This window comes from Anguilla rostrata, chromosome 11 (assembly GCF_018555375.3).
Source record: "Anguilla rostrata isolate EN2019 chromosome 11, ASM1855537v3, whole genome shotgun sequence".
Taxonomy (NCBI): Eukaryota; Metazoa; Chordata; class Actinopteri; order Anguilliformes; family Anguillidae; genus Anguilla; species Anguilla rostrata.
In genome coordinates this window covers 12,005,912-12,030,988 of record NC_057943.1, presented here as the reverse complement: position 1 = coordinate 12,030,988, position 25,077 = coordinate 12,005,912, and the positions used below count along the sequence as shown (strand labels likewise).

The following is a 25,077-nucleotide window of genomic DNA, read 5'->3' as shown; positions in this document are numbered from 1 at the left end:
ATGTATGTATGTATGTATTATGCTCTGATTCTACCAGTGGACTAGGAGCTGTGGGCTTACAAAGGGAAATGCTATTGGTTGTTTGCCTACAGCCTGGTGGTATCTGGTGTCTCTCTTGTCATCAGTAACTCTTTATTATACGACAGATTCCCCCGATTCTCTCTCTCTCTCTCTCTCTCTCTCTCTCTCTCTCTCACACACACACATATAGGCTACTCTTTCTCCTTCTCTGTCTCTCTCTCTCACACACAGACATACCCAAACTCTCTCTCTCTCTCTCTCTCTCTCTCTCTCTCACACACACACACATACTCTTTCTCCCTCTCTGTCTCTCTCTCACACACACAGACATACACAAACTCTCTCTCTCTCACGCACACACACACAGCTGCTACAGTGGCTGCTGGGGAGAGATTGCTTTGACGTCAGGGCACAATGGTCCGTACGGCTTCCAGCATTTCTGTCATTCCAGTGTGAGACAGCAGATAGGACACCAGCAAGGTAAGAGATCGCTGCTACCTCCCATTCAAGCAGTTAAAAGAAATATGCTTCTGAAAAACACAATACAATAGTTTAGTACATTATCAGCGGCTCTTTCCTCTGGGAGCAGGTCAGAAAGGTCCTTGAAATGCCTTTGCATGAAGGTGAGTGAGACTGAGTTATGAGGGGCACATCAAGAGACAAGAGTCAGTCTTTACTGGTGATTTATGGTCAAACAAAATCGATTTTTCCTGTGCTGTGTGTGTGTGTGTGTGTGTGTGACAATCAACAAGTTATTTTAGAACACTGTTCTTTAAATTCCTTGTGATTGCAGGCTAAATGTAGCCTACATATCTAGAGATGAACTATACATTGACTTTTAAATTTATATGTGGAGTTTGTTTGGAATTTGATTTTTAATACATGGTTGATTAAGTTTAATGTGAAATGTACTTTTGCAAGTCACTTTGACTAAAAGCATCTGATAAATTACTAAACTGGATGTTTTATCATGCTTTAGAGTAATTGATAAAATCACATTGCTTTTCATTTATGTCCTTACATTTGGAGAAGTAACAAGTAGTTAGATAGCACAAAGTACAGAAATTGGTTACTACTGTTCAATTTATGGCAGGACCTTTTGTCAAACATACAGACTTTATATAACAAGAACATGTAAAGTATAATGGCAGTATAGGCTCACAGTGTTAACGCCACTGCTGATCCTAACCAGTTTCTCAATTGCCTGGACCAATTTATCCCACGTCAGTGAAAATTGCAGAAACATTGAGCCAACGTAAGACAATGCTAAGACTAGAAAAAGGCTGATTTATTGCAGCTTGACACTGTATATACATATTTCTGGTTGGTGCAATTGTCATGAGTGTATAATAAATAATTTATCGAGAGTCTGAAGTGCTTCCCTTGGCTTTCCAGATGTCTGGAGGAATCTTCTCTCCATTGGATAATCTGTATGACCCAGACAGTGCCAACTGCCACCCTCTGGTGTGCTACCTGTGTCATGAACAGTATGAGCACCCTTGCCTGCTTGACTGTTATCACACCTTCTGTGCCAGTTGTTTGCGTGGCAGAGCCGTGGACAGTCGCCTCACCTGCCCCCTCTGTGGGTAAGAACTTGTTACTACAGTGAGAAGTTTGTTGGACAGTAGGATAAAGATCTTGAGCTATCAAAATTATAATTTTTGTAAAAGTTATACCATAAATAATGAACTAAAGAAAACAAATTCTATAAATAAAAATGTGGCTTAATGAACTCTTTCAATGTATGAAGAAACAGTTTTTTTTAATATTCTGTCTGTATAGCAAGCTGCGGACATTTTTTGGACCATTTCATAGATTTTTTGTACCATGGTGGACTTGTGAGGGAAGATACGCTATCACCAGTGTATGGGTTGGATTGTATGAACATGAAAAATTATATATAGTACTGCAACTGAATAGATTTAATGAAAAAATAATAGTAAAATCTTTGAATTATGAATGGGCTGAGACACCAATCAGTGTGATTGCAAGGTTCCCCTGAAGTAAATTAAACTGAGTCATAGGGACAACACTAGATTATTGAGTGAGTGATTTTCAATACACTGGCTTCAAAATTTGTTTCATCAGCTTCCCCTTTTTATATGACTGAAGCAAAGCGAGCTGCTTCAAAATGTTTCACACTATGTTGTCTGGTATTGTGCAGAAGGATACAGAATAAAATATCTTATGTTCCCAAGATAAAATGATGAGTTTATTTAACCATGTACCAGTTAAAATTCACCATTCAAAACGGTTTGTGCATCTTTCACATATACAGAACAAACAGTGCAGTAATAGTATGTTTAACAGGCAACTTATAGGAAGAATATATGGTTTGAAACTCTTTATTTTGTGTCAAGGTTATGAACCAAGGGTGACTTCAGCGCACAGCCAATATTATGCAGTCTGACCAATTGGTTAGGATTTCCATTTCTGCCAACAATACCAGCTCAGTGATGATATTATTGTGGAGCAACAGCTGCTGTTATGTGAGCTGTGGTCACAAGGAAACTCAATTAGAGCGTGCATGCGCTAGCAGCGTGCATTGTGCTGGAGAGCTGCGGCGTTAATGCACATGGCAGAACATGTGCTTTCCAAAGCGACTGACTCCCCTCAACATCTAGCCCCACCATAGGATTGGGGTGGGAGTGAGACAGTTAGTCGGGAATGTTCTGTCATAAAAGAGAAATAACAGTACACACTGCCTTTCCATTAACCAGTGAAAACATCCTTCATGACAGGACCCACTGATAAACACTTTATACCATTGACCTTTCTTGACTTTATTATGAAATACTGCACTTTGTTAGAAGTTGTTTGTTCATAGGTATCACTTTGTTTCCAACATACAAATGGCAAGGCAAGAACAATTAAAACCTTACTTATTTTACCAATAGCATATTATACTGTTACACCGGATGTCTCAAAAGTTAACATTTCATTACATTTTATTTAGCAGATACCTTTATCCAAATCAATGAACAATATATGCATACTGAAGGTCACTGAAACATATACAAATGCAGGACAGATGAAGTACAATGCTTATAAAGTAGCAGCTAGCCATAGCCATGAATATAAAGTCTAGTTCGCACAGTAAAGCTAAATCGGTAAAGCTATGGCTAAGTCTTAAGCTAGATAATACAACTACAAAATCAAGATGAAGATACAAGTGCAACAAGAAAGTCCTAGAAGATCAAGATAAAAGACACAAGTGTTACATGAAAGTACTGCTTGATTGCGGGTAGCCCTGTTAAAGTGTGTAGTGTTAAAGTTAGTCCAGGTAGAGTCTGAAGAGATGCATCTTGGAAAAATGCATAGAACAGGAAAATAAATCATTACTGGCACACTGCCTGCCTATCTCTTGCTGGATTAAATGTAAGAAACATTCATCTGAAATTATCTAACCAACTGCAACAATATGCATCATCTGACTTTTTGGCCAAAATTGGTGATAAACTAATGAATGACAGCTGATATCTGCTTTGGATCCCAGTATGAAATACTTTACTGTGATCTAATCTACAAGTGAGCCAGCATTGGTGTTTAGAGCTAATTTGCTAATTGAACCAGGGGTAATTAGTGAAAGCAAAAATCCGCACACACACATGACCTCCAGAAAGTGCCTAACCCTGCAGTCGCTACTTTAAAATCCTATGTGGGCAAGTGACTCACCTTTCCCCATACATGCTTGCTTAATGGGACATGAAACGAAACACCGGTGCTCCCCCCATTCAAAGTTTGGGATCCACCAGCACTGCAGGGGAGTTAGGGGCCTTACCTGAGTAGCTTGAACAGCTGTGGAGTAAATCCCACTCCAGTTTTAGCCTGTGCAGAATGTTTTGTGCGACTGTCATGCACTGATATGGCCAGCACGCCATCTCAATGTCGGTAAACAAACTAAAGCATTCTGCGCCGTCCTGGTTACATCTCTGGAACGGAGTAATTAAACGGCAATACCTCCTGCTTCATTCCCTTCCCCATTCTGCCTCTCTTGTCACTTGTCAGGAAGCAGTAAGGTGACCATATCACCCACGGTCCACCCCAGAATAGGCCTTTTAGTGGAGTCGAAATACAGGTGCACACCACACACAAACACTCTCACCAATGTAGAGATTAGGCACATACTAAATCTGGCATCTGAGTACAAAACAGTCTCATTTAGTAATGTCATGGGGGAGTTTGTGTAGTATATTTGGTCCAGTTTGAATAATCTAGAATATTTGGTGAAAACCTTATTAAAGTGATTGTTTCTGCAGGTTGTATGAGGGCTTCCTGATTATGGATGCACATTGGAGGAAATGCTTTCTTTTATCTTTAATTAGGTCCTTTGTATGCATTAAATTTGTGATCTGTGTGGACGGTGACTTCTGTGAAATATCTGTAGGTGTTTACTGTAGTAGTATGTGTGTTTGTGACTGATACTATGATATTGTGAGGAATATTGTGGTGTGGAAGATTCATGGAAGATGTCTGTGCTGTTTCTTCCAGTCTTTTGGCCCTGCTGGTTTTATTTATAAAGCAGCAGTGGCTCTGCTGGTGCACGTTAGTAAGCTGTGAACTTTAACCAGTAAGTGAATCAGGCTGTGAAATCTTGGCATACTGTATATTATTTCCTGCAGTCAATAAATTGCAGCAATGGCATTCCAATCAGTTACCCCAGACTTGGGTCCTCCATGTTTTATATGTTTGGGTTTTGTACAATGTGCAGGGCTATTTGTGATACTCTGGGTTTGCAGTGCAGGCAGATACAACATATCACACAAGGAGCATTTGCATTGTAGTGCCAGAACTGAACATGTTCTTCTGAAACCCAACAGGGCCATTCCTGCCCTTTGATGTCAAATTCCATGAGGATCGAAGAGGGTTTTGAGTTTATATAAAGTACATTCAAACAAGCATGGGGTGTGGCAAGATCTCACTCCAAATTGTGCTCTCTCTCAGCAAGGAACCTGACTAATACAGCATTCTGTGGAATCCATTATGACATCACATATGGGACATTGCTCAGTGGACATATGTAGCCAAGGTGAATGGCAAAGCTTATCCTATTTGCATTATCCAGACTGACTTACAGAAGTGTTTAGTGTTCTGGAAACAATAGGGCAGATGAGATAAGTTGATAAACAGTTGTTGACAACCCAGATACATAGCTGTGTTATATCTATAGCTCAATCTATAAACATTTTTATATTGATCTCACTTGCTCTCTGTCTCTGTCATTGTTATGTGATGAGATGATATGAGTTGGGCAGGGGTTGGGAAGCTACGGGGGGAGGGGGGGAGGGGGGGGTCTTGTGCTGGGATGACAGGCACTGCCGTAGCGCTGTTCAAATCCCTGACACCCCCCACGCTGGAGCAGGGCTGAAACTCTATCCCCACTGGGTGACCCCGCGGATCGTCATGCCGCTGTGTCTCCTGCTGCCGTCTATATTTGTCCCCCATTGTCTCTGACTCTGGATGGTCAGAGAGCCGCAAAGAGGAGGCACGCTCCCCCTCGGCACTGTGTCCGCTGCTCTGCTCCTCCGCTCCTCCGATGGCCCCGTCGGCCGCCCCTCTCCTCCGGCCGAGGTCTTAGCATGCCGAGCGCGCTGCTCCTGGTGGACGCCGGCCTGGAAGAGGACCAGAGACGGACACGCACGAGGGAATACCGCCGTGCCCATCCAGCATGCTCCTGGGAGAGATAGACGAGTTCATGTAGGAACGAACGCCACTTCTCCTGTCTGCGCTGCTGGGCTTTCACTAACCATGGGCTGAGAGTGGGGGCAGATTCAGGGCTCTGCAGACCCAGACCGTAACTGGGGCCTGTTACCCGAGTCTGTAACTCAGATCTGTAACTCCAGTCTGCAACTTGGATTTGATACTGAAGTCTGTAACTTGGGTCTGAAACTTCAGTCTGTAAATTGAGTCTGTTGCATGAGTCTGTAAACTGGATCTGTTACCCAGATCTGTAGCCTGGATCAGTAATCTGTGTCTGTAGAATGTGTCTGTAATCTGGGTCTGTAGCCTTGGTCTGTATTCTTAGGTCTTTATCCTGACTTTGTAGCCTGGGTCTATAATCTGAGTTTATCACCCCGGTCAGTAGTCCGGGTCTGCAGACTGGGTCTATAATCTGGGTCTGCAGCCTGGGTCTGTAATCTGGGTCTGCAGCCTGGGTCTGTAATCTGGGTCTGCAGCCTGGGTCTGTAATCTGGGTCTGCAGTCTGGGTCTGTAATCTGGGTCTGCAGCCTTGGTCTGTTATGTGGGTCTGCAGCCTGGGTCTGTAATCTTTGTCTGCAACCTGGGTCTGTAATCTAGGTCTGTAGTCTGGATCTGTTATCTGGGTCTGCAGCCTGGGTCTGTAATCTTGGTCTGCAACCTGGGTCTGTAATCTGGGTCTGCAGCCTGAGTCTGTAATCTGGGTCTGCAGCCTGGGTCTGTAATCTGGGTTTGTACCCTGAGTCTGCAGCCCGGGTCTGCAATCTGGGTTTGTAGCCTGAGTCTGTAATCTGGGTCTGCAGCCTGGGTTTGTAATCTGGGTCTGTAATCTGCATTGTTTCACATCTGAAAATCTGTGGAGAAAAGCTCTGTTTCTGGATGTCAGGAATTCGCATCAATGGTGAACCAATGGGAGTGAATGGTTGAGTTTAAATTTAGCTAATATTGGTGTGTAAACATATGTGTGAAATTATATGTATTGATGAGAAGGAAAAGAAGACTAGTAGCAAGTTTTATTTGTTAGCAAAGGAGCTGTGGGCACAGAGCTGTCACTGGTGTTTGTCCTGAGTCAGTGTCTTTGTAGAGTCTCTGGCTGAGTGCTTCATAGTAATATACAGCACCAACCTTTGACATTTCTAAAGTGATTTCAGCATGGTGATCCTATGCTTCCTGTCGTGCCTATCTTCCCGTCATGTTTTATTTATACAGTAAGTGTATGGAGGGTATATTATTACATTCATTTAGCAGATACTCTTATCTGGAGCGGCTTACAATATAAAGAGGTGGAATTATTGCTTGCTGGCATTAAATCCTCCATCGAGGCAAACCTGTTTCCTTCCAGATGAATCTCTAGGAGATGCAGAAGCAGTCTCACTAAAACAAAACAGTTTCATACTGCGAAACATAGGTGTTTTGATGAACAGCCATGACCCTGCCAACCCTGTCAGGGTAGGGCTTTCACTACCAGACCAGAGGTCAGCCAGCAGGATCAGGTCAGCCAGCTTCACTTTTTAATTCTATTTCAGAATTTGACATCTTCCAGCTCAGCATACACGTAATCTAGGAATTTAGAGCACTGCTATTTGTGGAACACAATAGGCCTGTTGCTATGAAAACTAGGCAAACATGGGGGGGAGGGGACGTGGGGGGGGTAGGCAGATATATTTAGACAATAGGCTGCAGCCTTACAGATAACAGCTGCCACAGAATCTGGAGTTCTTTTTTTCCTAGCGCAAATGAGCTGATCTTTCACAGCCCAGTGTTAAACTTTGCCAGTCTGAAAACTGACACTGCTGAGTCTCTCTTAAAATTGCAGACTGTTTAAGAAGAATAATTCTGACTGAAATAGCTATTCAAAGCATTTAGAATTAATATACATTCACACAGTCAGACCCATTAATGCTTTTGATTTTTTAACTGATTCAATTATAGACTAACTGGTAAAATAAGTAGGGTGCTATCTGCTGACAGTAAGTAAACCTGGTCTCTGAAGCATGTCAACGAGCCAATGCCTACATTGTGTTAAGATACGTTTATGGAAATATCTGTGGGGAAAAAAAGTACTATTTCCAACAACTTCAGCCAAGCTGTAACAAAAGCTTTCACATTGGTTCCCTGGAAGCAAGAAATCCACTGTGGTACACAATCAGAGGGCGCCCCCTCCTGGGGGAGATGAGCCATGAAATACTACTATGTCCAACATCAAGAAGGCAGCAGTCAAACAGTACAGTGCATCGTCATACAGAGAAAACTCATTCATTCATGTTAGTGTTTTTAAAGGGCAGTATCCTAGTAGCATGCAATCTAAACAATTCTAATGAAATATATTGTGTGTGTTTGTGTGTGTGTGTGTGTGTGTGTGTGCACATGCATATTTGTATGTGTTTTGTATGTGTCAGACACCAGTCAATCGTAAAAGGGATCAGTGCACTTCCCCAAGAGGACCGCTTGCTCAAGTTCCTGGTGGATAATTCGGCTGACAGTGAAGAGACAGTGCAGTGCGCCAACTGTGACCTGGAGTGCAAGAAACAGGTACACTGCAGGGGCGGGGCCAAACCGTGAAAAAGGGAGGAGCTAAGCCATTAAGTGGGTGGGAATAAAACCACAAAGGTGCAGTCAAAGTAGCAGCAGACTATTCAAGCTCAGGGCAGTTCTCACTTCATAATAATAATGGAGTGTATTAATATAGCGCCTTTCACTGTGCATGCTCTGGTCTGTGTTGTCTCTTTCCTTCGCCTCTGATCCCCCTCCCCTGTGTTTCAGGATGTGGATGCAATGTATTATTGCAACACTTGTAGCCAGCCCCTGTGTGCAGACTGCAGGGAAGCCACACACAAGGCAAGGATGTTCTCCCGGCACGAGATCGTCTCCCTGGCCAAACGTACCAAGGAGGCCCACAAAAAGTGCTGTGAGTCTCATACCCAAAACCACCATCCCCCCATCCTTAAACTGCACACTGCTCAGCTGTTCAGGGATTTTTCAGGGATATTTCCTCTGACATGCCAAATAGTGGAAGTATCTGAGTGGCTAAAAAACGCATAGGGGGAACACTTAAGTAAATCAATCTACAAGGGTAACTCACTGCAGGGATTTGTAGCATAACTCAATGAACACTGTTCCCTCTCTACACGGATTTGCAGGGTAACTCACTGAACACTGTTCCCTCTCTGCAGGGATTTGCAGGGTAACTCACTGAACACTGTTCCCTCTCTACAGGAATTTGCAGGGTTATTCACTGAACACTGTTCCCTCTCTGCAGGGATTTGCAGGGTAACTCACTGAACACTGTTCCCTCTCTACAGGGATTTGCAGGGTTATTCACTGAATACTGTTCCCTCTCTGCAGGGATTTGCAGGGTAACTCACTGAACACTGATCCCTCTGTGCAGGGATTTGCAGGGTTATTCACTGAACACTGATCCCTCTCTGCAGGGATTTGCAGGGTAACTCACTGAACACTGATCCCTCTCTGCAGGGATTTGCAGGGTAACTCACTGAACACTGATCCCTCTGTGCAGGGATTTGCAGGGTTATTCACTGAACACTGATCCCTCTGTGCAGGGATTTGCAGGGTTATTCACTGAACACTGATCCCTTTCTGCAGGGATTTGCAGGGTTATTCACTGAACACTGATCCCTTTCTGCAGGGATTTGCAGGGTTATTCACTGAACACTGATCCCTCTGTGCAGGGATTTGCAGGGTTATTCACTGAACACTGATCCCTTTCTGCAGGGATTTGCAGGGTAACTCACTGAACACTGATCCCTCTCTGCAGGGATTTAAAAGACATCAAGCTCAGGAAGTCATTACTGGCTCCACTGCAGCCTGTAAACCAGGTCACATGATCAGAGCATCAGTATCAGCAGGGAAGATAAAAGATAATGGAATTGGACACTATGTTCAGAACTGCAGATGCTTGGTAGCTGGAAACAGAGGAAGCAGATTTTTTTCCTCTGAGCCAGTAGCATATGAACATGGGGTATTTTTCAGTTACACACCATGCGTCCTTTTTTACATCTTCAAAAATGCACATATTCACAGAACACATGAGGATATGTATCAGAGGACAGAGGATATGTATCAATTTGCTCTCTTATTCGCGTTTATTCACATAAATGCCGAATTTGTTACTTACCACAGCTTATTCAGGTATATTCTATGATTGTTAATTGGCACCGCTTATTCAGATAAATGTCACATTTGTTAATCAAGCAAATGGGAACAAAGAGAATAATGATCAGTTTCATTTCAGACTCCTTTGTTTTTAGCTAACCTAGAACATTATACTTACATTGTGTGAGTGTGTGTGTGTGTGTGTGCGTGCGTGTGTGTGAGCTTGCATGTGTGTATGCCTGTGTGTGTGTGTGTGTGTGTGCATGTGTGTGTGCCTGTGTGTGTGTGTGTGTGTGCATGTGTGTGTTTGTGCGTGCGCTGGTCTAATTATACTTCATTTCTGCCAATCACAGCCCTGCATGAGGAACTCTACATCATGTTTTCCACAGAAAAGAAGTCCATGCTGTGCATCAACTGTTTCAGAGACATGCAAGTGTGAGTCCAACTATACTCCTGGCAAATTATTTAATAACATTAACAATACTGGAGCTCACAGTTCTAGGAATAACCTTCTGTATGTCTGCATGCATGTGTGAGTTTGTGTTTGTGTGTATGTGTGTGTGTAGGTTGCTGTATGTTTGTACACATGTGTGTATGTGTAAGGGTGCACGCATGTGTGCATGTGTGTATATGTGTGTGCGTTTTTACGTATATGTTTTTACATATATGTGCTTGTGAGTGTATGAACACATGCACGTGTGAGCACACGTGTGTGTGCTTCATGTTTGTGTATGCGTAGATGCATATGTGTATGTCTGGATGCATGCGCAAGTGTCTGTATAAAGACCTGTGTGTGTGTCTTGTGTGCAGGGAGAGCAGAGCACACTGCATTGATATTGAGACGGCGTATATACAAGGCTGTGAAAAACTGGACCAGGCCGTACTTGTGAGTACTTGTTTTATCTCTTTTTTTATGTCATTCAAAGATTCACTTACATGCATGATTGAGCACTCCAAACTACATCCAACTTGTTTGCCTGAGCAGGAGATACCAAGAATCGTAGAGAAAATCATCCTGTGGCTCCTTCGACATGCATTAAGAACAGTCTCACTGATTCTAGCTTAAAAGATTAAATCATTGCCAGGGATGGTGCTCACAAATTATTCTAGTGGACAATGACACACACTGAATGAGCCATCCTTCATTTACACTCAGGGAGATACTGAAATTAGAATCAGCCCCCAGCCCCCAACATGGCTTTTCAGGAGGGCTCCTTTGGTAAGCTTCTTGGTTGGGCCCCCAGGCTAGAGTAGGCTTAACCTTCTGCCACTGTACATGGAGCGTGAGGTCCCCAGAGCCAAACGGCAGCCCTGTTCCCCCCCAGGCGGTGAAGGAGCTGCAGACATCAGCCCGAGAGGCCATCATCCTGCTCAAGGCCATGATCGGGGAGGTGAGGGCCAACGTGGACGAGGAGGAAAACGCCATCAGCACGCTTTTTAACAACATGCAGGTGAGAACGCCACCAGTAGGGGGCAAAAGTCCTCCACAACTAGTCATGTTAGACCAGGAATGGGCAATTCTATTCCTGGAGGGCCAGTGTCTGTGCAGGTTTTTGCATTCACCAGTTACCCCTGGCTCAGTTAGCTAGTCAGCACTCTGCACCAGTGAAACATTTCTATATAAGGACACAAGAAGTTATCGGCTATTATTCGTGAGCTTATGAATAAATGAAGCTCACATAAAAGATTAGGATCATTAAGTAGAGTACACATTTTCATGAGACCAAGAAACAGATAGAGCCCTCCTTGTCCGCCCCTGTGCTAATGAGGGCTTCTTGATCCCCAAAATCCAGTGTCACAACATTTTACCAGAGAGGGACTCATTTGAAACAATTTTAGTGTGTTATGGGTACAAGGCCTTCCTTCATTGGTAAATCCAAGCCAAAGGTTTTTGAAACCTAAACCGCCCATTCACTTGCCAAAACCTCCACTGCCAAAATGTAACACAGACATATGATCTGTTCTGGGTAGAGAAAACCCGCGTTCCTCTTTTACTGAGATTATGAAAACTGACTCAACACAGCTCAGCATTAAAGCAAGAGCATTGTAAATGCTTTCTAGAAAGTCATTATACATCTAAATAGTCAGCAGTAGTCAACCAGTTGATAACTGCCTTTGGTTAAATTTAATGGTCACACAAATTTATGCAATTTTAGAACTTGTCCATATTCACAGCCCACAGAGGTGTGTAAATCTACTCCTCTCAATCCCAGTGACTAGGGCTTGTTGAAAATGTGTTGGATTGGCGAGTGGATCTCTGCTCTAAATACCATGTTTCTGCCACTAGATGTCTCTCTGTAACTGAACATCCAAGCCAAGAACCCATATCACGAGGAATTTACATTAGTTAACGGCCAACTGTGTCTGAGAAACACGAATGCAAAAACATGAATGTGTAATCCAAAATGGCTGAGCTCAGCTAAACTAGTCACCGTGTTCCCAATTACACGTCAAAGCAAAACGACTTGAGAAACAATTTCAGTTTTTTTTCTGCTTAATGTGGATGAATATGTCTGATTGTTCTGCTTGCTCAAGGAAAAACTGGCTGAAAGGAAGAAGATTCTTCTGAAAGCTGCTCAGAGGTAATGAAATGCCCCACTCCCTGGTTCAGGATCAGCCTTTATCACTGTGTCCACAATGAAAGATTCAGAATGTTTATCACTGTAATTATATGTAGTGTAGTCGTTCCACTGGCCATGTCTGTCTCAGTAGAGACTTTATTGTGGATTTTATCTTTAATCGGGTACTTCTGTGTATATGTACTGCTAACACAACAATGAGATATGAAAGAAATCTTCAGATAAATTAAATCAATCAATCAATCGCCAGGGACAACAGGATGAAAGTCTGAAAGTACTTCCTCACTGCCGCTGTTACAATACAAGAGACATACAAGAGAGGACTCACTCTGTCGCAGCAAAGTCCCTCTAACCCGCTCGGCTCAGTGTACTTATTTATGCACATGGCACGTTTTGTACGGTGTCTATGGTTACAGTAATGTCTCAGCAGTTCCTTCCCGGCGGGACGATGCGTGTGTATTAAGTATCAATCATTGCTCTCCGGTCGGCCATGAATCAGATCTAATGCAGTGAGGGGGCAGGGGCAGGAAGGCAGGCCTCCATAAACCCCCCCCACCCCCCCTCCACACTGCAAGGCTGTAATACTGTAGCCGAAGCCTAAGGAGAATGGGGGAGTCTATCACATTACAGCTTGTAGAGATTCTTTAATGAGACAGCGCTCTCTCTCTCTCTCTCTCTCTGTCTCCCTCCCTTCCTCTCTCTCTCCCTCTCTGTCTCTGTATCTCTCCCTCTCTCTCTCTCTCTCTGTCTCCCTCCCCTCCTCTCTCTCTCCCTGTGTGTGTGTGTGTGTGTCTCTCTCTCTTTCTCTCTCTCTCTCTTCACTCAGCACTTGGAAGCAGGCCAGCACGTGCATTCCCGGAATGGAGCTAAAAGCTGTATAAATAAATGTGTAAAATAAATAAATAAAAACTATTTGTGCCAGACTCATTAGTATCAGAATCAATAAAATGCCCTCTGATGTATAATCTGTAAGATCTGATTGCTTTAAAAAAAAAAAATCCCTTTTAGACTGAAGAGGGTGCATGATCTCGCCTGTACATCTGTCTTCCTGTCTGTTTGTATGTGAGCAGCATAACTGAAAGAAACAAAATGACTGACTGGAACATGGAAGAAATTATTGGATTTTAGTGTTGCCATGACAACCGCTATGATAGGACCCGTCTTATTTGATGCCGGGTTCTAAGGTGTTGGATGGCGACTTCGGTGTCATTTTTCTTTCATAAAGAGCGGCAGACAAATTATCTTAGCTGCAGTTACTGGCCCGTGAACCAGGCCAGGTGTCCAAGAGCAAGGCGGTGCCTTTCCCTACAGCTGGCAGTGTGTAAGTGTGCAGTGTGCTAATGCTCAGTGTTCCTGTTTCAGTCAACACGAGGAGAAGGAGAGAGCTTTCAAAGAGCAGCTGTCACACCTGGCAGCCCTCCTGCCCACCCTCCAGGTGAGCACCTCTCCCACCACATCCCTCCATCCTGCAGAAACGTGGGAGGCTGGGCTGCCTTGTGCTATCTGTATCTCAGTGCCACTCCCCTCCACCAACAAAATGCAGTGTTTGACTTTGTGATGTGAAATCTGATATGCCCTTGATATGTCATTGCATTCTGTGTTCTGTGCACATAGCCGATAAGTCAATATTCGTTTTCGCATACTATACTGTCTATGCACAGAATTTATAGGACATGTTTTGGATGTTATCTCCACAGTTTATAACTGTACAAAGATGGCTGGCTCCACATTCTTAACATTTTAATTCATGTCTCTACATTGTTTTCTCATTTGTTGGTTTATTAAGGATATTTGTGAAGGGACGTAGCTGACAACAGAGCATCCACAGCCAGTGCAGCTAGGCTATCAGCAACAGAAACAGCTTGTTACCGTCTGGCACCCTTCTAAAATAAGGAAGAGTACTGGCAGGAAGGATTAGTGGAGCTGACCATCTGGTGTGCACATAGAGCATCTGTGTTGCTCTCCTTCCTTCCTGCAGGTTCACCTGGTCACCTGCTCTGCCTTCCTCAGCTCGGCCAACAAGTTTGAATTCCTGGACATGGGCTATGTGAGTATAAACAGAGGCTGAATTTAACCGAAATATCATTACCATCATGACCACCAGCATCACAATCTGAGTCATTTGTCCATTGACCCCGGTGATGGGGGGGACGGTTTGGTGTTCAGTCACTCGTGTGTTGACTAAATGGGTCTGAGTCCAGCCTGACCTGAGGTCTCTCTCTTACACAGCAACTGATGGAGAGGCTGAAGAAGATAGTGAAACTGCCACACAGACTGAGGCCAGCTCAGAGCAGCAAGGTGAGGCCAGAGACCTGGAGCCTCTGGACCCAGCGTCCCTGCTTGTCTGCTGGTCATGCTGACCGTGTAGAGTTTTTACTTATTTACACTCATATGTCTAAGCTTACAGCTGAGAGTACATTTTTAACTTTATATTACTTTATGTAACCAGATAAGTTATTGAGAACAATTTCCCCTTTTTCGTTAATAACCTGGTCAGGAGACGTAAGCACTAAAACACATGGCTTGAGACAGGTAATATATGAACTTTACAATTCATACATGAAATATGCACATAGTAACACACAGAAAGCAAAAATACAACACAAGTCATTCTAGTAGTGGACAAAAAAATAAAGCTGAACAGTTGTGAGCTTGAATGAAAGAAATGAGTGATCATGTGTGGCTGTAGGATATTCCCTTTTTTGTGTGTGTGTGTGTGTGTGTGCGCTAATTAGTGTGTACACAGTGTGCGCTCGTTGTCTTCCCCTCAGTTAAGATTAGTGGCCGTAATTGACCCTTAATTCTCCCTGAACTCTCCGTCAGATCAACACGGAATACCGGTCTGAGTTCGCCCGCTGCCTGGAGTCTCTGCTGCTGCTGGGCCAGCGGCGATCGGTGTCCGCCACCGGGAGCGTCTCCGGGCTGGGCCACGGCAACGCCGGCGGACTGTAAGTCGCTCCTCCTCATTTTTTTGGGTCGGACTGCGCGGGAGGTCTGCGTGTCACGCAGCACGAGGCGGAATCTCATTGGCTTGCTATCTGGGACATTGTGTACGGTGGTGACCTCTAATGAGAGCCGTTTGTCCAGTGACTCGGGTTCATTGTGACGTGAGTTTGCTCACTGTACTGAATGGCCGTAAGTTGGGAATTGATTTGTTTTATTTATGCATGTTGTGGGCGCACTGCAAAGTTAACAATGCCTTTGATGGTTTTGAAAGTGAAGGACCCGATTCCGTGGGGCATTCATAGAGATTAATGAGAATTCTGCCTGTCCTTATTGAACGGTATCCTCCTGATATGCTTGGTAAATCTTTGATCTGGCGTGCTGGCTTTCGGTCGCTGTTTTGATTTATTTTCCCTCTTAAAGGAGAAAGCTTCTGAGGCTATAAAGGTAGTGAAGTGTTTACCTGTCTCAGGTATGAGGTATGGCACCCGTAGTCCATTTGTGCTCCTGACACAGACTTCTGTAGTGTGGCTGTGGCTGGAGAAAACGAGTGAAGCATTGCTACGCAACCAGAGCTTTCTTTAGCAACACAAACACCGTGTGTCTGCTCAGAACATAAATAATAGAGTTATGTGCATATTGCCACATCCCATGACCACATAAGCGGTGGTTTGTGCAGTTTGTGCATGTCCTCTGCATCAGCTAAGCAATCTATCCATCCATATCTATCCTTATCCTGGTCAGGGTCGCAGGTGGTGCTGGAGCCTAATACCAGCATGCATTGGTCGAGAGGCAGGATTGCACCCTGGATAGGTAGCTGAGCAATCATTCAAACAATGTTTATTTATAGAGTGCGTTTCACAAAGGATTTGTCACAATACGTGTCACAGTTTACCCTGGCCTAAACCCTCACACTGAGAAAGCCAGAGGCAACCGTAACAAAGTAAAACTCTCTGGGAGACATGTAGGAAGAAACCTTGGAAGGAACCAGACTCGGGGAGGGGGCCAGTCCTCCTCTGGCTACCTCAGGGTATGGGTTTGCAAGTACAAAGTCAAATGGCAAAGGCTGAAGAACAGCCTTGTTGTCAGTGACAGGTTGTTATTAATCAAAACACAAACAATTGGCCCCCTCTTTAAGCCGTGCTGTAGCAGGTGCTCGTCCTCCCTGCAAGGTCTTGCGTCCGTGACACGTCTGATAGCTGCTGCTTTGGCAGGAGCAGGCCAGGGCTTCTAGGAAACCTCTTTATCAAATGGCAGTTATTGCATCTCTTAAAGCTGCCAGGGGCCTTGCTGGCTGCCACGTGCGCACTTAACACGGTACCGTTTAGCAAGCACAGCACACTGAGAGATAGCACATCCCTCCAAGGTGTGAAATATCAGCGCTAGCATGGCAACACTCAGTGAGATGTGTTTTTATTTTGTTTATTTTCCTATTTGGATCTGATATTGTACTATGATGTCACCTTCCGCTGTGTCACCCCCACGTGCACAGAGGGCACTGTAGCCGAAGCCAAAGCATTCCTCTAACATTTGCCTGCAAGCCAGTGGCTTTTCTCCCTCGTCACTCTCTGCAGGACTGCCAGCACCGACTGGAGGTTGCCACGGCTCTAGCTTTTCTGCCGCTCTAGGCAAGATTGTGGACCGGGGGTAGGATGGTGGGAGCGATTGCAGATAGGGGGGAACAACTGAGCACCTGGGGGGTGGGGGGTATTTGGGATGGGGAGTGATTGCGGACCAGGGGGGTGTCACCGACTATCATGGATGAAACCTATGGGGCTCCTCGGTCCATCTTCAAGGACATTCCAACCCATTAAATGCTCCTTGAAGGAGCTAGGAGCTAGGAAGTACCTGAAGGATGCTTGAGCAAGGAAACATGAGTACACCCTTTGTAAAATATTTTTTTCAGAATGCATGACATATGCAATGCTCATCCTATGCAGGCTTGACCTCTGCATCCCAATACTGTGGACTCACAGACATGGTCGGTTGTTCAAGCCACAGGAGAGCCATTTCAATGTGTTTTGTGAATAATTGATGTCACTGCTACCGTGGTAAATATTCACAATCTTGTCCTTTTGCCTTGAGGACACTGTATCTCTCAGCCACGCCTGCCAGAGATCTGAAACAGCCACATTATTTATCATCTTTAATTATGGGCAATAGACACATGGGTGCAGTATTCACGTGTCATTCAGTAATTACATTCAGCAGACAGGCTTATCCAGAGCCACTTACACTGCTTATGTTCTTTACATACGAGCCATCTTTACATTCGGATATTTGCTGATGTTATTCAAGTACCTTGCTGAGGGTACAACAGCAGTGCCCTCTCTGTGAATCAAAACTAGAAACCTTGGAGTTTTACACCCAGTTTTATAGCCATTATACTACACTAAGCAGAGAGGGTTATAGATAGAGATGGGATGGCAGTACAGACGTTGCCATGGTGGGGAATCACACCTCCAGCTGCATGGGGAGGTTTGTATATGGAGTGGGTTGCCCTGCAGGCAGTGCCATATGGTCTCGCCTGGGATTTGTTGTCCAAGTACTTTGGATTACAGAAATATTTACATAGGCTTTTGGCAGAGCAACTCACACATTTTACAGTTTGTTTAATTCCCTGAGAGATTCAACAGCTGGAATGTCACCAAAGCAGTTCTGTTTAATACGTTGCTGGAGAATTGAAACCGCAACCTTGTAGCTATGAGACTGGTTGTCTATCTGTTATGCTATACGGTCACGTAATGGCCGTGTAAAGGGGGGGGGGTCGGGGTGGTGCCAGGCAGATACATGCCCGCCACCCCCCCCAAGTGATCAACCCCAACTATTACCATTTCATCACCCCCCATCCCTCTCCTGTCCTGTAGTGACACATGTGCCTCACCAATTTTCCACATGAATTACTCAGCTGTTCTTAGCTCTGTCTCTGACCCATTGCTGCCAGCCCATTGGCTGGACTTAGAGTGGGAGGGGCTGGTGCCTTTGCGCTCTGCCACTATTTTTATCAGAATTTCACAGAACTCTCTAGGATTCATCTCGCAGACAGGAACATGGTACGAGGGGGGCGGGGGGTGTCGAGGGCAGGGACACTGGGGCACTTTATTCCATGTAACGGATGTCACATTCTGTGCCAATGTCTTAAATTGGTATGGGTTGTGGGAGGGAAAGCAGATGTGTCTGAAGAACAGACGCGTCAGTGCAGTGAGAGGGTCAGTCTCCTGGTCTCTTGAAGGATTGTGTATCCCGTTGCAAAGTCCCAAATAGGTGACGGCCAACTCACATAGCAGCGGCAAAAGAAAATTCACCTCAAAACAAAGGTAAAATCTTTCTTCTTCTTCGTTGGTGGATATACATTATTTTAGCTAGCCAATTATTTGACTTGTTTTAGTGAGCTTTCAACTGTCTGGACCTGTTCAGTAAGTTACGGATAGGGTGGCACGACTCTCCTGATTGTTTTCTGTTGTCCATTTTGTCACATGCCTTCCTCTTAAGCCATTTTCCAGGTTTTCTACGTCTAGTTAAAATGGAGTCGTGGGTTTGATTTAATTTGGCCACATCACAACTGGTTTCTGTTGACTGCTTTAGTGTCCGACACGGCAGTGGCAGCCTGTAAATGGACACATGACCCGTTCCTACTGATTCCAGCAGTTTTTCTGTATGGGGGTTAAGTTGTGCTTTGGAAAAGCCAATTATCTGCAGTTGGTGGAAACACTGGCATCAGTGGACTCTGCTAGCGATAGAGCTCTGTCTGGGAGGGAGAGAGGGTGGATGCCAACAGGGGACAAGCATTCCCTGGAGCAGGCTACTCCCTTGGGAATGACCTTGTGGTTGAGCGGCTGCTTCCTGGTACACACGGCGGAGCAAACTCACTGTTCCGCTCGGAATTCCGGGACCTCAGCTCACAACAACACGACTGTTATCTTTAGATTATGGGCTTAGCGAGCCGCGAGAGTGCTGTAATCTCTGGACAGGTGCGCTGCTGTGCGAAACAGCCGAATCTCCCCAAATCACCGCCCAGTCAACACTGATCCTAACGGTTAGACTGTGTTGTAATAGGCGTCGTTGTCAAAGGATGCCAAAACAAATTTTTACTTATTACTTTACTTATTTTACTTTTTACTAAAAGCTGTCTTTGACATTTTGGTGGAACCAAGCTTATATATACTCGTGGGGAAAAGAAATCAGATTAAAATATTCCTCTTAACCACAAACCAGCCCTGGTATTGTGGAACACAGACAAATAACCTGTGATTTTTTCCTTCATTCTAATTGCATTGTGCAGTTCCGTGATAAATTTCACATTTAAATTCAGTTTGTCAACCTTTAAATCTCAAATCTAAGTGCAAAACATTTAGCCTTATTAAATAAACAAAAATATGTTTTTTGGGTAACACAGGTGTCTCCCCCCCCCCCCCCCCACTTCTGTAGCCTTCAGTCCTCCCTCTCTGCACCTTGCCACTCCCCCTCCACCATTGATATGTCCCTTGGCTCGTCTGCGGTACGCAAGCCCACCTCCCACCGCTACATCAGCACCAAGGTCCTGCTGGCCGATGGTGGGGAAACGCCCTTCGCCGAGCACTGCCGCAACTACGAGAACAGCTACAGGGTGAGTATTAAAACTATGAGAACAGCTATAGGGTGAGTATTCCAACTATGAGAACAGCTATAGAGCGAGTAGTCAAACTACAAGAACAGCTACAGGGTGAGTATTCAAACTATGAAACAGCTACAGGATAAGTAACTAAACTACGAGAACAACTATAGGACGAGTACTCAAACTATGAGAACAGCTACAGAGTGAGTATTCAAACTACAAGAACCGCTACAGGGTAAGCATCCAAGCTGCAAGAACAGCTACAGGGTGAGTATTCAAGCTACGAGAACAGCTACAGGGTGAGTATTAAAACTATGAGAACAGTTACATGATAAATATCCAAACTACGAGAACAGTTACAGGATGAGTACTCAAACTATGAGAACAGCTACAGAGTGAGTATTAAAACTATGAGAACAGTTACAGGATAAGTATCCAAACTACAAGAACAGCTACAGGGTGAGCATCCAAGCTACAAGAACAGTGCGTACTACCTGCACAAGCAGCTTCAGTTTAAATTCTGTAAATGCAGGACAAGAGCTACAGTGCAAGTGTTCTAACTACAAGAAAGAGCTACAGTGCAAGTGTTCTAACTACAAGAAAGAGCTACAGTGTGACAGTTCTAACTCCAAGAAATAGGTGTAGTATGAGTGATCTAAATACATGGAAGCGCTATAGGGTGAGTGCTCAAACTGCAAATGTCGACCTGTAGTACAGCTATTGGGGAATATTACAACTGTGGACAGTGTGAGAGGCGGAGGGTGTTACTGACCTTCTGCTGGGTGTCAGCAAACAGCGTGATCCTGCATGAGCTCCACACGTGTGCGTAGCGAGCATGAGGCTTTACACGCGTGCGCCTCTGCTCAGACTCTGCAGACAGAGATCCAGAAGCTGAAGGACCAGGTGCAGGAGATTCACAGGGACCTGACCAAGCACCACTCTCTCATGAAGACCGACACCATGAGCGAGATCCTGGAGAGGTCCCTGCACATGGACGGCGAGATCGCGTCCGAGTACTCCGCCGTGGAGATGATGAGGGCCATGTTTGAGGAGGTGAGGAACATAGGAGCGGGGAGAGGAGATTCACTGAGACATGTCTGAGGACCTGTGAATGAGAGGGGGCATAAGGAGATGGTCAGGGACATGTTTGAGGAGCAGATCTCAGCAGAGAAGAGATTAGGGGTATATCTGAGGAGAAATTCAAAGGGGCAGAAGGAGCTGAGAGGAGCCTTCTTGTGGCTGAGCATAGTTTTTTTTCAATAGGAGCAATTTTAACCGGCTCAGTGTGACTGTTATATCTCCTTCCCTCTGTAGATCTGGGAAGAGACGTTTCAAAGGGTGGTGAATGAGCAGGAAATCTACGAAGGTAAACGGGAAAGCTGTATGTTCAGATCACGATTCAGCTGTGTGTGCCTTGAAGATTTGCCATGAAGATGCGCTTGTTTTGTGTTTCCAGCACAGCTACATGACCTGCTGCAGCTGAAGCAGGAGAACACCTATCTGACCACCATCGCCCGGCAGATCGGACCCTACATTCGCTCCATTGCCAAGGTCAAGGAGCGCCTGGAGCCCAGGTAGCTGTCGACTTCCAAGGCAGCCATAACCCTTACCTCTTACTGGGAACTGACATAGGTGGCTATGACAGTTTATACTGAATGATTATGAATTCTATTGTGTATGCTTGTGAATGTTAATGAATGGTCACAAGGTTAGTTATATAGTAATGCACAATAAGACATCATGTATGTATATATAAGATCCACAGTGTGAATTGCACTTGGTTACATGTGATATGTCTGTATCAAGGGATTCAATATATAAGCAATGGTTTTTTTTTACCACTGGATGTTGAAATCAAACGTGTTCATATTAATTAACTAATTCATAATATGAATTACTATATCATTAATTTGCCTAGTATCCAGGGAAACATAGCTTACACTTCCAATATTTGCTGAAGCAAATCTGGTTGAACACCCACTCCAATGATAGCTATGCCCAGTAGCTATACCTAGACTCACATCTATTTATTTTTCTGGTTACAAGTGCTATTCAAGTTTTCAATATGCTACACTGTTCCTCAGTCATAAAAGCCCTTTTATGATCACAAACCATCACTGTGCCCAGAGATATTGCAAAAAAAAAAATAGCCTGAGAACGTGTCTGGGGAGTACAGCTTTCGGGACTAGAGTCTGTGAGCAAGGTCAGTTTCCCACTGAGGATCCCAGTGTGTGTGCTCCTCAGCCTTTTCACCCACCGCCTCTCAGTCTCCTCCCCCCTCTCAGCTCAGCCGTTATGGGCGCCTGGGGTGCACTATCTCAGCCTTAATTGCGAGTTTTTTGCACAGTAATTTACTGCAGCCTGTGCAGTAATTGTATCACAGTAAAATTTACTGATAAATTAAGCAGGTTATTGCTCTGCATGGCAGCAACTGAAACACTATAAAAGGTGCCAATAAATTATTGTAATGGCTACGTGCTCCAAAGGGGCTGAGGAGGGATATCAGAGGAACTTGTCGGCCAGACAGTACATGCAGAATTAGAAATAGTCTATATTGGCGTAGGCAATGAATTCTGAACATTCTACAGAGAAAAGTGGAGGGCCTTTATATCATTTGCACTAAAAATCTCACACAAGAAAGATTGGAAATTCATTGGGTAATCAACAGCACATCTGCCACACTCTCACATGCATGACGTTAGATTTATAGCATTTACCAGGCACTCTTTCCAGTGCAACTTACATTCTTTAAGCACAATCAGTTTTACAGCTGGACCATTACCTGGGTATTTCAGATTGAAACCATTATGTTATATACTCATGGTATTTTGAACGGCTTTGCCCCCCTGACAGACTGAAGGAACCCAAGGAGCTGAAAGATGACCGCACTGAGACTATGCTGAAGGTCTATGAGGACACCACAATGGGGACTGAGACTCAACACAGGCAATCCCTCTCTCCACTTCTATTTTTAATGACCCCACCCCCTTTCTCTCCCCAGTTTTAAATGCCTCACCACAGTTAAATGCTCATTGTGTTGTTGGTTCATTCGGGAGAGCACAGACGTGTGCAATGTATGCACACTTTTGCAAATAAATTAGTTCGCTGGACGCATCAATAAATGGTTAGCACTGTTGCGGAACGCAACACAAATACACTACATGGCCAAAAGTATGTGGACACCTGACATGCAATATCTCATCCAAAATTATGGGCATTAGTATGGAGTTGATCCACCCTTCACTGCTCCACTCTTTTGGGAAGCCTTTATACTGGATGTTGGAGCATTGCTGCAGGGTTTTGCTTCCATTCACCCAGAAGAGCATTAGTGAGGTTGGTCACTGATTGGGCGGTTAGGCCTGGCTCGCAGTTGGCTTTCCAATTTATCGCAAAGGTGTTGGATGGGGTTGAAATCATGGCTTTGAGCAGGCCAGTCAAGTTCTTCCACATCGTTTTCCACAAAACCATTTCTGTATGGACCTCGCTCAGGGGCACGCTGAAAAAGGAAAGGGCCTTCCCCAAACTGTTGAGGAAGCACAGAATCATCTAGAATGTGACTGTATGCTGTAGCATTCAGGTTTGCCATCACTGGAACTAAGGAGCCTAGTCCGAATCATGAAAAACAGCCCCAGACCAAGGGGTGTCCAGATACTTTTGGCCACATAGTTGTGTTTGCAGTCTAGCTAATGGCTTACTTACACAGGAATGACCTGACTTGTGGAGCAGAAGACAACCGTGAGAAGCTCTTGGACAACCGATCACTTAATATCCTGTCTGACGAAACTGCACTCAAGAGCAAGGATTTCTATTGGGCGGGGAAACAGAAGAATGCCACCGAGACACCCAATCGCAAAGAACTGCCACTATAAATCCAGTCAAGAAGAGTCCTTTTTAACACTGCGCCCATTTTGGGGCACCAAGACTTGTACTTTCCCATACCCTCCCCTGGAACAAAAGCTGTTTTTGCTCATGACTGAAACAGCTAAAGGACAAAACTGGATTGTCTTCAGACACTGTCAAATGGAGTCACAGAACACAACCATACACAACACAGCCTGATAAAATGTACATTTATTTTGGTCGCTAGGATCATAGATTGTTCATACCATATTGGTTTCCGTGTCATGGTTTACTCCATTCACAATAAGTGCCTTCACAAAACCGAAATGCCAAGAGCAATGTAATCAGACAGAGGGCTTGGATTCCTTTGAAAGGTCCCGACCAGGCCAATGAAAAGACTGCATATCTGTATTCAGTAATCAAGGACTTTGTGTTCCAGTTGAATGAATGTTTTACTATGAAATATATATCCGTTTATACTAGAGTGTAAGATTATGCTGAGAGATGTTGAAGGTTTGTCTGTATAGTACTGACAGTAGGCTATATGGACACAAGTTAAAATGGGAAAGATCTTGAGTGATTGCTAGATATCCAGAGGAAATGAATAAATGTATGCTTCTGTGTACTCTTCAGTGTAACCCAAGCATTTTCATTTCAGAAACAATTGTACTCACATCCAAAATACAAGTGTGTATGTGTGTGTTAAACTGCACACTTCATATCATTCAAAACAATTTCAATGATTCAAGCAAGTTTATTGAAGTATATGCCCCAACCCATGAACCTTTTAATAAAGTGCAATACATATGTATAAAAACAATTCAACTATGCTTGATACAGTAATTATGTATAATCAAATCTGGAAATAAACCATAAAAGGTTTGTTTTTCAAAAGGTGGAATGTGAACAGCGTGATCACACATTCAAAAACTTTATTGTTTTCCCCAAGTGCTTCAAATGTAGAACTAGAGTTTACTACAAGTAAACCTCAGAATGAACAAACCAGTGAGGGGACAGACATTCTAGATCAATTACCTTTCCTTAAATGGAGGATTTAAAACCTCTGAATAAAAGTGGCATCACCTCGCTGCAATTTTTCCAAAGTATCTAAAACCCAGGAATGCAGAATGAGTTGTTCTCTGTCATTCAACTGATTTCAGTGCACAGCCAAAGTAAAGAGGAAAATTGAGAGGAAGAAAGAGTGCAAAACAGAAAATGTTTTTGCAGACATGAGGTTCCCATCCAAATGATGTACTTTTTGATACATGTAAATTAAACTTTTATGGATC

General features: G+C 44.2%; 1 protein-coding gene across 2 annotated transcripts; it reads left to right on the top strand.

Annotated features, from left to right (window-relative positions):
• The first annotated feature begins 367 nt into the window (after positions 1–367).
• On the top strand, positions 368–24,413 carry rnf207b (ring finger protein 207b). 2 transcript variants are annotated; one of them, XM_064297944.1, is made up of 18 exons: positions 368–501; positions 1,417–1,607; positions 8,119–8,251; positions 8,483–8,627; positions 10,186–10,267; positions 10,643–10,718; positions 11,158–11,283; positions 12,368–12,414; positions 13,774–13,846; positions 14,390–14,458; positions 14,641–14,709; positions 15,235–15,359; positions 19,783–19,960; positions 20,816–21,001; positions 21,263–21,314; positions 21,405–21,522; positions 22,802–22,894; positions 23,652–24,413. In XM_064297944.1, the coding sequence occupies exons 2-18, from the start codon at positions 1,417–1,419 to the stop codon at positions 23,815–23,817; spliced, it is 1,929 nt and encodes a 642-aa protein (XP_064154014.1). In that variant the 5' UTR covers positions 368–501; the 3' UTR covers positions 23,818–24,413. The 2 variants fall into 2 exon arrangements, with proteins under 2 accessions (XP_064154014.1, XP_064154015.1); XM_064297945.1 differs by lacking the exons at positions 368–501; positions 1,417–1,607 and adding an exon at positions 5,449–5,718.
• The last annotated feature ends 664 nt before the right edge of the window (positions 24,414–25,077 follow it).